The sequence below is a fragment of the Lissotriton vulgaris genome, chromosome 1_1, assembly GCF_964263255.1.
Source record: "Lissotriton vulgaris chromosome 1_1, aLisVul1.2, whole genome shotgun sequence".
NCBI classification, from domain to species: Eukaryota; Metazoa; Chordata; class Amphibia; order Caudata; family Salamandridae; genus Lissotriton; species Lissotriton vulgaris.
The window spans coordinates 389,972,239-389,984,259 of NC_141685.1; the positions used below are offsets into that span (position 1 = coordinate 389,972,239).

The 12,021-nt window shown below is 46.2% G+C and overlaps 1 protein-coding gene across 1 annotated transcript in view; it reads left to right on the forward strand.

Moving 5' to 3' along the window:
* The window catches only part of LOC147747232 (sterol carrier protein 2-like), a 382,719-nt gene that overhangs the window by 177,282 nt on the left and 193,416 nt on the right, over positions 1 to 12,021 (forward strand). The window contains exon 7 of the mRNA XM_086952451.1: positions 3,076 to 3,139. Within this exon, the coding sequence (XP_086808577.1) occupies positions 3,076 to 3,139 (64 nt within the window). The remainder of the gene's footprint in view (positions 1 to 3,075; positions 3,140 to 12,021) is intronic.

Sequence of the window (12,021 nt, forward strand, 5' to 3'; positions counted from 1 at the left end):
GCTATACATTTATAAGTGGCTGTGAATCGGTGAGATAGTCATATTTGTAAAGCTGGGGCAAAAGTTGGAAAAGAAGATCTGGTGATGATATGAGACACCAAAGGTGATAATGCTACCTGGAGAGGTAGAGAAAAGCAGATGGAAAGGGATACAACTGCGAGAACACAGACTAATTAGGAGTTTGAAGGGAGAGTTGGAGAGTTATGACCTGTATAAAACAGAGAAGGTTCTGTAAGAGAGGTAGGAGGAGAACCAACGGAGTTCTTTGTCAGTGGTGCCTATCGTAGATGGGATTGACATGAGGGTGAAGTTATCCACACATGAGCAGACTGGGCGCCCAAGGATAGAAAATAGATCGTTAAGGTGGGCCGAGGTAAAGACATTAGCCACATAAAAGAGGGTGATTCCTGTAAAATGAAGGGCTTTGAATCCCGATTTTAGGATAAATAGGTTGTTGGAGACGAAGAGTGAGATCAGAGGGTTAAAGACAAGACGTTTCAATACTTTGGAAAAGAAAGGAGGTTAGAATACTGGATGATAGATTGATGGGGTTGATTAGTAAAGGTGTAGCTCTGCTGACTTAAAACATAAAGGATTGGTACCAGAGCTGAGACAGTAGTTGAAGATTGGTTAAATACGGCCAAACTCAAGATCTGAGAGCCAAAGATAACTGACAGTCAATTGGTGCACATAAGGTATTGGCGGATTGTAGTGTGGAAATCAATTCAATGGCAGAAGTGGGCTGAGTGTAGATAGTTTAGTGGCAGTGGTTGATAAAGGAGTGCCAGGTAGGAAGTGCTGGAGGTAAATTGTGTAGGGAAAGTATTGATGTTATAACATAGAGAGGAAATGAAATCAAGAAAGTAATTCTATATGGCTGTGTTCAGTGCCACTTTGAGGTTGTTGAGAGCGTATTTGTAATCCAAATCTTCTGAGAATGAGCCTGCGTTTTTTTGTTTCTGTAGTGTGAATCTTGATGGTTATACAAGGCTGTGGATGGGGAGTAACTCGGGTGAAGGTACATAGAGAGCTGTGTGGGTTGAAAACTGTTTGCATTGTGTCAATAAAAATGATAATAAGAGGTGGCTGGAGCAGTAGTTCATTGCCCTGAATAATTTGGTTTAATAATGAAACATGACTAGGGGGATTTTTACATTTGGTAATAGGTGTGTTTTTTGTCTGCAAATGATTAGAAGGGATGATGGTATATAAGTGAATGATAGTATAGACAGGGTGATTCTTTTTCATACCTGAAAGAGATGTTTGGTTCTACCCTTACCTAGTCTCCTTTGTTAATGTCTAAAAGACCAGCCAACATATGTTTTTGATGCTGCCAATAGGCTGGTCATAGGTCCTTAGATGTAAATGATAAAGATCGATAAGGCCAAATGCATTTCTATTGCAGCTTATGATAGCGGCGTCTAAGAATAAGCACATTTCTCAGCATTTCAAGTAGCAGAAAGTAACGTTGTTGAACCAGAGCACAACTTCTTTTATCACCCACAAGGAAACTGGGCTAGGGTATCTATCTGATATCCTGTGGTTGTGACGACTCATGTTAGGACTCTCAGTCTGGTCAAAATCTGAAAGTCATTTATGACCATCCTGAGTCTATTGCTAAGTCGGACATAGCTAGGACTAAAATTGCTTTTTGTGCTGGAAAAAGGATGAAAGTGAATGTTAGACCATATGTGTTTATTAGAACCACACCATCGAATGAGCCTTAAATATTGTTAAATATGTCAAACCATCACTGGTTTTTATTAGCCTGCTATAGGTTTAATCTGTTTCATTATTTTAATCGCTCCTTAAGGCTACTCAAAAGACCTGAACCATGTTCCTTGTAAATGTGATTCAGTCTCCAAACAAGACACTTTGCACTTTATTCTGCTCTGCACATTTTATAAACAATTAAGATTGACTTTATTATATCGTTTGTTGACTGGGAGGGATTTTAAACAGGTTAGACCAGCCTTGCTATACTTACAGATGTTTTCTGATGCTCACATGTGCTTCTATGTTGCTTGCTTTTTATCTGGCGCTGTCAGTCTGAGGAAACCTCTGGCTTTGACATGATGTATTGTTTTATTGTTTTGTGGTCTTTTATAGTTGTACTTTATTGCAAACCGAATAAAAAAGGACTGAAATTAAGTGATAGCATGGTCAATGAAAGAAGGGAAAATGGTGAGAGTTATGTAGGCTCTGGTTTTAGACTTGGGAATTAAGTAAAGCGGTTTATCGTCTTTGTGAGTAGGTACTGGTTGTGTGTTGAGTGGTGAGGTGTCTGAGAGGTATGACCCAAAGAAAGATTATTGCTCAAGTCCAGATTGAAATTCCCAAAAACGATCAGGTGGTAGTTTGGAGAAAGTAATTCTATAATGGTGTCCAGGTCTTCAAAGATGGAGCCAGTAGCTCCTGGAGGGCAATAGATGGTGATGACATGAATGTTTTATGGGGGCAGTAGTTGTAATGCAGTGGTGCTAAAATGTTGAGGGACGGATGTTTGATAATGGGGCAGGTAAAGTTGTAGAAAACCTCTTGATAAGGAGGCCACCTCCTCTGCCTCTTAGGCTGCTCGAAGCCATGTGAGGAAAACGTGTCATGGGGGAATGGGAACCAAAGTGGTCTGTGATAGACTTTGTGGTGTCGAATATTTAATGTACATTAAGTAAAAAGAAGGAGATGAGTAATGGTTCTTTCTGTAATCACATATTGGTATATTGTTTAGCCGAGTCAGATAAATGACTTGGTTGGTAGTGGGTTAATTCGGGCTGCAGTAGTGTATATTTGTAGGAGTGAATGAATGAGGTGGCATAGGTATGGAGCTTATGATTGTCGCCACATAACACATTTTAAGGCCTGATTTTAGTATATGTGCTTTAGAAATATGTAAGTGGATTTTAATATGTTATGTATTTGTGATAAAGTGGGTTTGTTTTGACTATGTGTAAATATTGAATGACATTGGAGTCTGTAGAAATTGTAATTGTGTATTTAGTATTTGAAATTGTCAGAGTTCATGTGTAATTAGTCTGCTACATTGTTCACTGGTTCTTTCCTTTACATTAATTTTAGGTACAAAACTAGAACATTTTGCCAAAATTGCATGGAAGAACCACAAGCATTCCACTAACAATCCGTGAGTACCAGCACCATTTAATAAGATAGTTGTTATCAACTAATTTTCTTTAAAGTTTACCTGCAAACCTCAATATGTCTGAGATGCCTGGGTTTTGGGGGCTGTTCAATCTGGCTTTTTGACATAGAAAATCCTCAACGTTCGGTATTTTCATTTGAATGTTTGAAGTTACAACAATGTTAAATAATGTATATTAAAGCTATCTTCACTATACTAAGCTCACAAAGTGCGCACCTGTCACTAATACTCACTTTGCTTATTGACAAATCGCCCCTTAGATCTATAAAATATACAAAGTACATGAAGTCCTCCAGATAATTGCTGGCACTGCATCCTCTGATCCTATGGCGCATGGGTGCCTGGATGAGTATCTGATAGGGAACAAGAGGGAGCAGCAGCTATACGTATTATCACATCATTTACTGCTACTCAACAAGCTTCCTCTAATCTTAGTACCTAAACCAGCATTGAAGCATATGGGCACAGAAATGTGCAAACATCAGGTACTATTCTAATGCTCCAGGCCGTCTCTTCCCAAACCCTCGAAATGTTGAACTGCTTCCAAGCTGGTGAATAAGTGCACTTCCACATCCTGGTGGACCCTCAGTAACTGTTTCCTGGATGTGCAACACCAGCTGTCTTTGATTTTAAACGATTCCAAATTCATGGTTCGAAATCTCACAATTGTGTTTACTTTGTATGACGGGACTTACTTTGTGGCCTCCACTCTCGGGCATGGTTTTTGCATTGATGGTCACTCAATGAGGACATTATGATCACGCCTACATGCTGTGGAGGCCACTTCCTCTTTTAGTGGCAGCCCAAAGATTCTGTTCCCACTCCTGCTGCTTGAAGACTCAGCTACAACTTCTTTATTTTCAAATGATTCACTGTCCACTCCTACCTTTTTCTGGAAGCCAAGGGCTCTTACGTTTATATTGGACACATGAACAAAGATTTTCAGAAACTCTAGGAAGCTTTGGCGATTACTATAGCAACTAATAAAATCTTGTTTATTCGGTGTGATAATTATCATCTATTAGACATTTGGAGATTCAAACTGAACGTAAGATTGTGCTGGTCTGGACTTCCATACCTGGTTTTTAATGGGTACTGTATACTCCTAACTCATAATTTCGAAGCCCGAGCTAACAACCTAGCGCTGTAGCTGGAATTATGCAGCCCTCTCTTCTTCAAGGACATTGTGCCTCAGCTACACTCACTGCCTTTCAGAGAGACTCTGTCATTTACATTTCTGCAAGGAATAACTCAGTTATCTCTTTTGCAGTGATTACTGCACTATTATTCGTTGTGACTTTGAAGAGTTCTTGAAATGTTTCCATTATTTTCTACTTAAAATGCTCTTAAACTGGCGTTCAGTTTAAGAGCGCCAGCCATGTTTTTCCACCAGGTCTTTTCAGTGGCTGTGGATCTCATGGTGTTTGACATTCCGCTGTCTCCGTCACGCTTTATAATCAAAATGACTGAAAATTTAATGGGCTGTTCAATCAGCAGGGAAGGGTGCTGCCATGATCCATAATGCTGTCTCTTATGTTCAAATGAGCTTCTGTTACAATTCTGGTATTCATTAAAAGCTAAGAAGGCTGCCTTTTACCTCTGGTGCGCCTATTGCACCCTAGCCCATTAAACCAATGGGTTGACCCAATCAGTCAAAGGACCTGGGCAATAGTACGTATATAGAAACAAGGTGGTCCCTGACAAAATTTAATCACTCAATTAACGTGAATCTCGTTATTTAGAGAAACCAAATGATTAAACTGAAATCGACGTAGCGTGTACCTTTGGACACACCCCCTAAACATTGGAAACTACGACCAAACGCCGCTTGAGCCCGCCGTATTTTGAACCACACTCCACTTGGTCCCTTGAATCATTTATCCAGGACCCCCTCCATTGGGACCTTTCCTTTTGACCGGATCTGAGCCCCATTAGGACTACATGTGTGAGTGATTGATCTCTCCATCTAGACTACCCTTGAGAACACGGGAACGGCACAACAGGGAATTCTGGGAATTGAAATTATATTGTGCTATTTATTAACTATTCTTGAATTCCACCTACAAGTCATCATTAGGTGGCCCGTCCAGTCGCATTGACGTGAGCCTTCCACTTTACCATCGGCCCCCCCCCTCCCTCCCCCTTGTACCCAGTCCTGAAGAAGACCCGCAGCAGAGGCTGTGAACCCCCCTTTTTTGCGCCAGGGTCGAAACGTCGACTACAATGCCCCCTTCATTTTGAGGCCTACACCATTCAATTGTCACTGTCCCTGTCCCTGCCCCCCCTTGTGTATGATCAAATTGTATAGATATTAACGTATGGGTAGGCCCGTTGTTTGTTTGTTCAACTGAAAAATTGTATGTTTAGTTGTACATAATTATCTTAACTTTCTCCTTTAATCAATTTTCCTTTTCAATTCACTTGTGCACCCCCTTTTTCTTACTGCAGGTTGCAGTTCTTCCCTTTTCTCTATTTTATTAATATGTAAATACATTTTGCTATTGTACTAAGAAGAGACTGAGTATTAAGTGGCCTTTTGTATTGTTTGTGTTGGGTTGGCTGTACTAACGTTGTTTTTTTTAAAATAATACATCTCCATTTTCAGTTTAATAATTTGGCTTCTCTAAATAACGAGATTCACATTAATTGAGTGATTTAAATTTTGTCAGGGACCACCTTGTTTCTATATACATATTGCACCCTAGCAGCTGGAAGATCTTTAAGTTATCTCCATAATCAATGTAACACGGCTGGATATATTCCTCCTTGATCAGTCATGGCTTCCTTCTTCTCTTACTAGTCTGTTTCTTGTTAAAGCTAGGGCCTAGGCTGTACGCCACTATAAAATGAAGAGGAGCCTCTCAGCAGAGCCCTATGATTCTATGGCCATACTGTCCATCAGCTGGCTCTGATTATTCCCTGCACCCACATTTTCCTGTCTCCTCATCCTGGTTTAATCTACACAGACCTTAGTCTGTTTTCTTAGTATTACCAGGTCTGTTCATTTACTCCCTGTAGTTTGTACCAGTTGTTTCTATTTTCAGGTCATGATTGATTGAGATTGGCTCTAGACACAACACCATGAAATGAGGAATTCTCAATGGTAGTATGGTGCTTTCACATGTTTGAGCATGTTCCAGCCCAGTGGACGTCATATGTAATGCATATACTTTATTTTAAACCCACTACGTTTCCAGTATATTTTTTTATATGCAGTCTCAGCAAATGTAAGCTTGTGACGTGAAGAGAAGCCATGCACCATGCTAAAAGGCTGGGATAATTCCTTTTGTTGACAAATACACAACATGAGCAAGAAAGGAAGTGGAAGAGCAATCATTTTTGACACTGAGCAGAAACTACACAATCTTTGAAAGTTCCAGATTTCACCTGCTCTTGCTAGACCTAAAGAGGCCGCAATTTTGAGTAGGTGTGTGCACCTCAAACCCCTGTCTATTTTTCAGAAGTGTACAAGCAACAGTTGGGCTAGCCCTAGTTGGTTCATTGCTGACACCATAGGCGAGACTGGCACCCTGCATTTGCTAGGGTGAGAGACAAAGTGCCTAGTAGGCCCATGTAAAGACTGAAGATGTGTTGATGGTTTCAGAAACAAGGAAGTACAGTGTGATATGTTCTTTACCTTCTAGACAGTAGTGGAGTAATGGAAGGTGTATCTCCACATGCACCTTTTTAGTAGTCCCAGGCACTCCACCTCTAAACTGGCAGCAGTGGAAAGAAGCCATTTAAGCTTATCTTGATGCTGTGGATGGAGATGATTTTACTGCCAAGAAGAAAAAAAAACCTTGTTAATGTATAACTTAGGCCATGAATGCAGGATCGTCTTGAAACATTCAACAGTGCAGGAGGGGCAAATGTTCACTGGTGAAAATGTGACACACTTGATATGATTGACTAATACGTTACTACATTGAAAACCTTTGAGAAGAGGTGTAATCAGTGGAGAGATTTGGTGCTAGAAAGGAACTAATTCTTGTAGAGCGTGCAGCAGCCAGGTGAACCTGTAGATACTGTTGAGGCATCCTTGCAGCACTGGCAGGTGTATGCAATTACCATGACTTGAAAGATAACACAAGGCACCAGCTAATAGAGAAAACAAATAATAAAACGATCCATGGGAAGTTACTGCCTACAAAGGACCCTAACTTATTTTTTATTTTTTTTGCAGAATACAAGAGACAGTACTATAGTCATTCTAATCCAAACAAGTCAATAGTTACTAAGCGAAAAAAAGAAGAAAAAAAACTGGCATAAAATCACAGCAAAATTGATAACACTGAAATATACAAAATGCCAGAAAAAAAACTAAAAGAGAAACAAAACCAGCAGTCATAAATTCTAACATATGTTGTGGAGCAATAGGAATTACACACTTAAATTATACAGAACAAGTAGGACAAGCAGGACAGGGGATCATATTACAGGCTCAAGATAGTGGGAAACTGCACCCCATATTTGCTCACCTAACTTCTTCTTTCGAGGACCTTTTAGGGCATATAAACTGCACTCCATGTTAAATACTGCGAAAAACCGTGCCCTCCATACCTCAAAAGGGGGCGGCTCCTGTTGCAACCAAGAAGAGGCTATACAGAGTGTTACTTACTTACTTTAGCTTTATTCGATTTTTAGGTATAAAATCATAAAAGCACATTGCAAAATATATACACAATTACATTTCAAATCATTTCCATTCATTTCAAATCATATCACGGTAGTTAACATTATAACATTAAAACCTTTAAGAAAAGTCAGGTAGCGAATCAATAATATGTCCAGTCAGGGTCTATGTGTTAAAAGCCCCTCAACCCGGAGCTGTATTGGCCCGACCAAAAGTTAGTCTCTTCGATGATCTTTTATGGGGGTGTAGTGATTCTCTAGGATAAAAATCAGATAGACCCCAGGTGTCTATAGGTCCGTCTCCTATCTGTGGTTTCCAAGATTGGAGGTAAGGGACAACATTGTTATTGATGAACTTTATCAGCACCAGATCACCGGATCTCTCTTTTTGAAGCGGACCTAACCATCCCACCCTTCTAACACATTGTATTCTACCATCAATGTAAGGGGGTAGGGGTCTATTCTTTGTTAGCCAAAATAGTGCCTTATTTCTCAGCTCCTGTTCACTTTCAGTTTTTCCCTTTGAGAGTTCCGGCACCCCAGACAGGACACCCACGAACGGAGCAGCCTCCGGTGGTAGATGAATGTGATTTTTTTTCCTTTGCATGTTCCGTATCTTGGGGAGTGGCCCTTTAGGTGGTATTTTTACGTTATTCAGCCCTGTTGTAAAGGAACAGCTGGGTATTGTTTTTATTTGAATGGGAACTTTCTCGCTGAATTGAGTTGGCATACCTGGGGTTGCCCGTTGAAGTTGGGAGATACTACTTTGTTAAGTTGTTAAAGGCTTTACAGTATCACGTGAAGACTGTAATGGATTGGGGGCTGCCAGGTTGTTTAGGGGGAGCGAGTTTATCTTGATCTTTTCCTCTATGGCCGTGATCCTATCTCCAAGATCGTTCATTCTTTCTATTAACGGATGTAATGCGGCATTAATCATAGTTTGTATCTGGCCAAGAGTGTTGGTGTAATTGAGGGTGCAAGCAATTTATTCTCCTTAGCATGGGTGCCTGTATGTTTGTCCGCTGGTCGATTCTTTTCGCCAGAGAGGTCCTGGAAAAACATTGTAGGGTTCGTGTTACCTGATTCAGGTGGGCAGAGAGAAGTACCCAAGCGGTTTCCATAGGGTGGGGATAATGAACTGGGATGGGGGCTTGTGGTGACTGTAGGACAAAAGGAGGCATTAGTGTGCTCTGATGTCGACTTAACGGCCGCATATTTGGATTGGCATAAGCTATTAAGTTCCTCCAGGAATGATAAGTTTGGTGATGCGGCGGCAGACTGAGGGGAAATGATGTCACTATAGGAGCGGTCGGTGAACAATCGGTCTCGTGCTATTCTAACGGGTTGTTGGACAGTAGACGGTGTTGTCTTTATTAGGTATTGAACCATAGTCCCCTTGGCCAGGTCCCTAGGCGCAGTAGGAATTGTCGGGCCCCCTTACAAGACATGTTGTGAGTAGCAGCAGGCGCCTGCAGGCACTTGAAGGACTTTGCACGCAAATGTCTTACCTATTTTAAATGCACGACCAAGGGAGGTGGCCCGTTCCGGCCTCCTCTGGCCTGTGATGGCCTTAGATGGTCCCGCCTTGTCCCGGCCTTAGCCCGGCCGCTCCCGCGCGCGACTCGCGGTGCGAGAGGTTCTCCAGCCTTTGTCCCGCGCCTCTGGGCGCTCCGCTGATGTCACCCGACCGCCGGGGCACCTGGGGGATGTAGTCCCTTGCCCTCGCGGCGGTCGGGTTGCTGGGCCAAAAGAGTTTTCCGCCGTTCCCCTCACGGCACAGGATCGTGTGGCAGTCTGGCAGTCAGGTCCTCCCCACAGGTGGCAGCTTTTCCCCGCAGCGCTCACCAGCAGCCCTCGGCTCTCCCGCCTTTGTCCCGCGCCTCCGGGCGCTCCGCTGACGTCACCCGACCGCCGGGGCACCTGGGGGATGTAGTCCCTTGCCCTCGCGGCGGTCGGGTTGCTGGGCCAAAAGAGTTTTCCGCCGTTCCCCTCACGGCACAGGATCGTGTGGCAGTCTGGCAGTCAGGTCCTCCCCACAGGTGGCAGCTTTCCCCCGCAGCGCTCACCAGCAGCGCTCGGCTCTCCCGCCTTTGTCCCGCGCCTCCGGGCGCTCCACTGACGTCACCCGACCGCCGGGGCACCTGGGGGATGTAGTCCCTTGCCCCGCGGCGGTCGGGTTGCTGGGCCAAAAGAGTTTTCCGCCGTTCCCCTCACGGCACAGGATCGTGTGGCAGTCTGGCAGTCAGGTCCTCCCCACAGGTGACAGCTTTCCCCCGCAGCGCTCACCAGCAGCGCTCGGCTCTCCCGCCTTTGTCCCGCGCCTCCGGGCGCTCCGCTGACCTCACCCGACCGCCAGGGCACCTGGGGGATGTAGTCCCTTGCCCTCGCGGCGGTTGGGTTGCTGGGCCAAAAGAGTTTTCCGCCGTTCCCCTCACGGCACAGGATCGTGTGGCAGTCTGGCAGTCAGGTCCTCCCCACAGGTGTCAGCTTTCCCCCGCAGCGCTCACCAGCAGCGCTCGGCTCTCCCGCCTTTGTCCCACGCCTCCGGGCGCTCCGCTGACGTCACCCGACCGCCAGGGCACCTGGGGGATGTAGTCCCTTGCCCTCGCGCCGGTCGGGTTGCTGGGCCAAAAGAGTTTTCCGCCGTTCCCCTCACGGCACAGGATCGTGTGGCAGTCTGGCAGTCAGGTCCTCCCCACAGGTGGCAGCTTTCCCCCGCAGCGCTCACCAGCAGCCCTCGGCTCTCCCGCCTTTGTCCCGCGCCTCCGGGCGCTCCGCTGACGTCACCCGACCGCCGGGGCACCTGGGGGATGTAGTCCCTTGCCCTCGCGGCGGTCGGGTTGCTGGGCCAAAAGAGTTTTCCGCCGTTCCCCTCACGGCACAGGATCGTGTGGCAGTCTGGCAGTCAGGTCCTCCCCACAGGTGGCAGCTTTCCCCCGCAGCGCTCACCAGCAGCCCTCGGCTCTCCCGCCTTTGTCCCGCGCCTCCGGGCGCTCCGCTGACGTCACCCGACCGCCGGGGCACCTGGGGGATGTAGTCCCTTGCCCTCGCGGCGGTCGGGTTGCTGGGCCAAAAGAGTTTTCCGCCGTTCCCCTCACGGCACAGGATCGTGTGGCAGTCTGGCAGTCAGGTCCTCCCCACAGGTGGCAGCTTTCCCCCGCTGCGCTCACCAGCAGCGCTCGGCTCTCCCGCCTTTGTCCCGCGCCTCCGGGCGCTCCGCTGACGTCACCCGACCGCCGGGGCACCTGGGGGATGTAGTCCCTTGCCCTCGCGGCGGTCGGGTTGCTGGGCCAAAAGAGTTTTCCGCCGTTCCCCTCACGGCACAGGATCGTGTGGCAGTCTGGCAGTCAGGTCCTCCCCACAGGTGGCAGCTTTCCCCCGCAGCGCTCACCAGCAGCGCTCGGCTCTCCCGCCTTTGTCCCGCGCCTCCGGGCGCTCCGCTGACGTCACCCGACCGCCGGGGCACCTGGGGGATGTAGTCCCTTGCCCTCGCGGCGGTCGGGTTGCTGGGCCAAAAGAGTTTTTCGCCGTTCCCCTCACGGCACAGGATCGTGTGGCAGTCTGGCAGTCAGGTCCTCCCCACAGGTGGCAGCTTTCCCCCGCAGCGCTCACCAGCAGCGCTCGGCTCTCCCGCCTTTGTCCCGCACCTCCGGGCGCTCCGCTGACGTCACCCGACCGCCGGGGCACCTGGGGGATGTAGTCCCTTGCCCTCGCGCCGGTCGGGTTGCTGGGCCAAAAGAGTTTTCCGCCGTTCCCCTCACGGCACAGGATCGTGTGGCAGTCTGGCAGTCAGGTTCTCCCCACAGGTGGCAGCTTTCCCCCGCAGCGCTACAGAGTCTATAAACTGCAGTCACTAAGAATAATAAATTAGCATGCTGCGTTGATACTCCCCTATCATCCAATCCCATTTCTACACCTAGGAGGATCTGTGTCGCAGATAGCTGGATTGCTTTGCCAATAATCTCTGATAAACATTTTTCAATCTGCTTCAATAAACATGCTAAAGCTGGACAGCTGACAAAAATGTGTACATCATCTGCAGATGAAAAACCACACCGGAAACATTACCCAATTGCATCCCCTGGCCATTTTGAGACCTTATCCGGTGATAATATAGATTAAAGAGGGATTTAAAATGCTGTGCAGATAATTTTGCAGACAGAAATACATTTTTAGCCATCCCCAAAGAGATTTCTATTTGTATATCCTGCCTACCCAATTTAGCCCCCCAT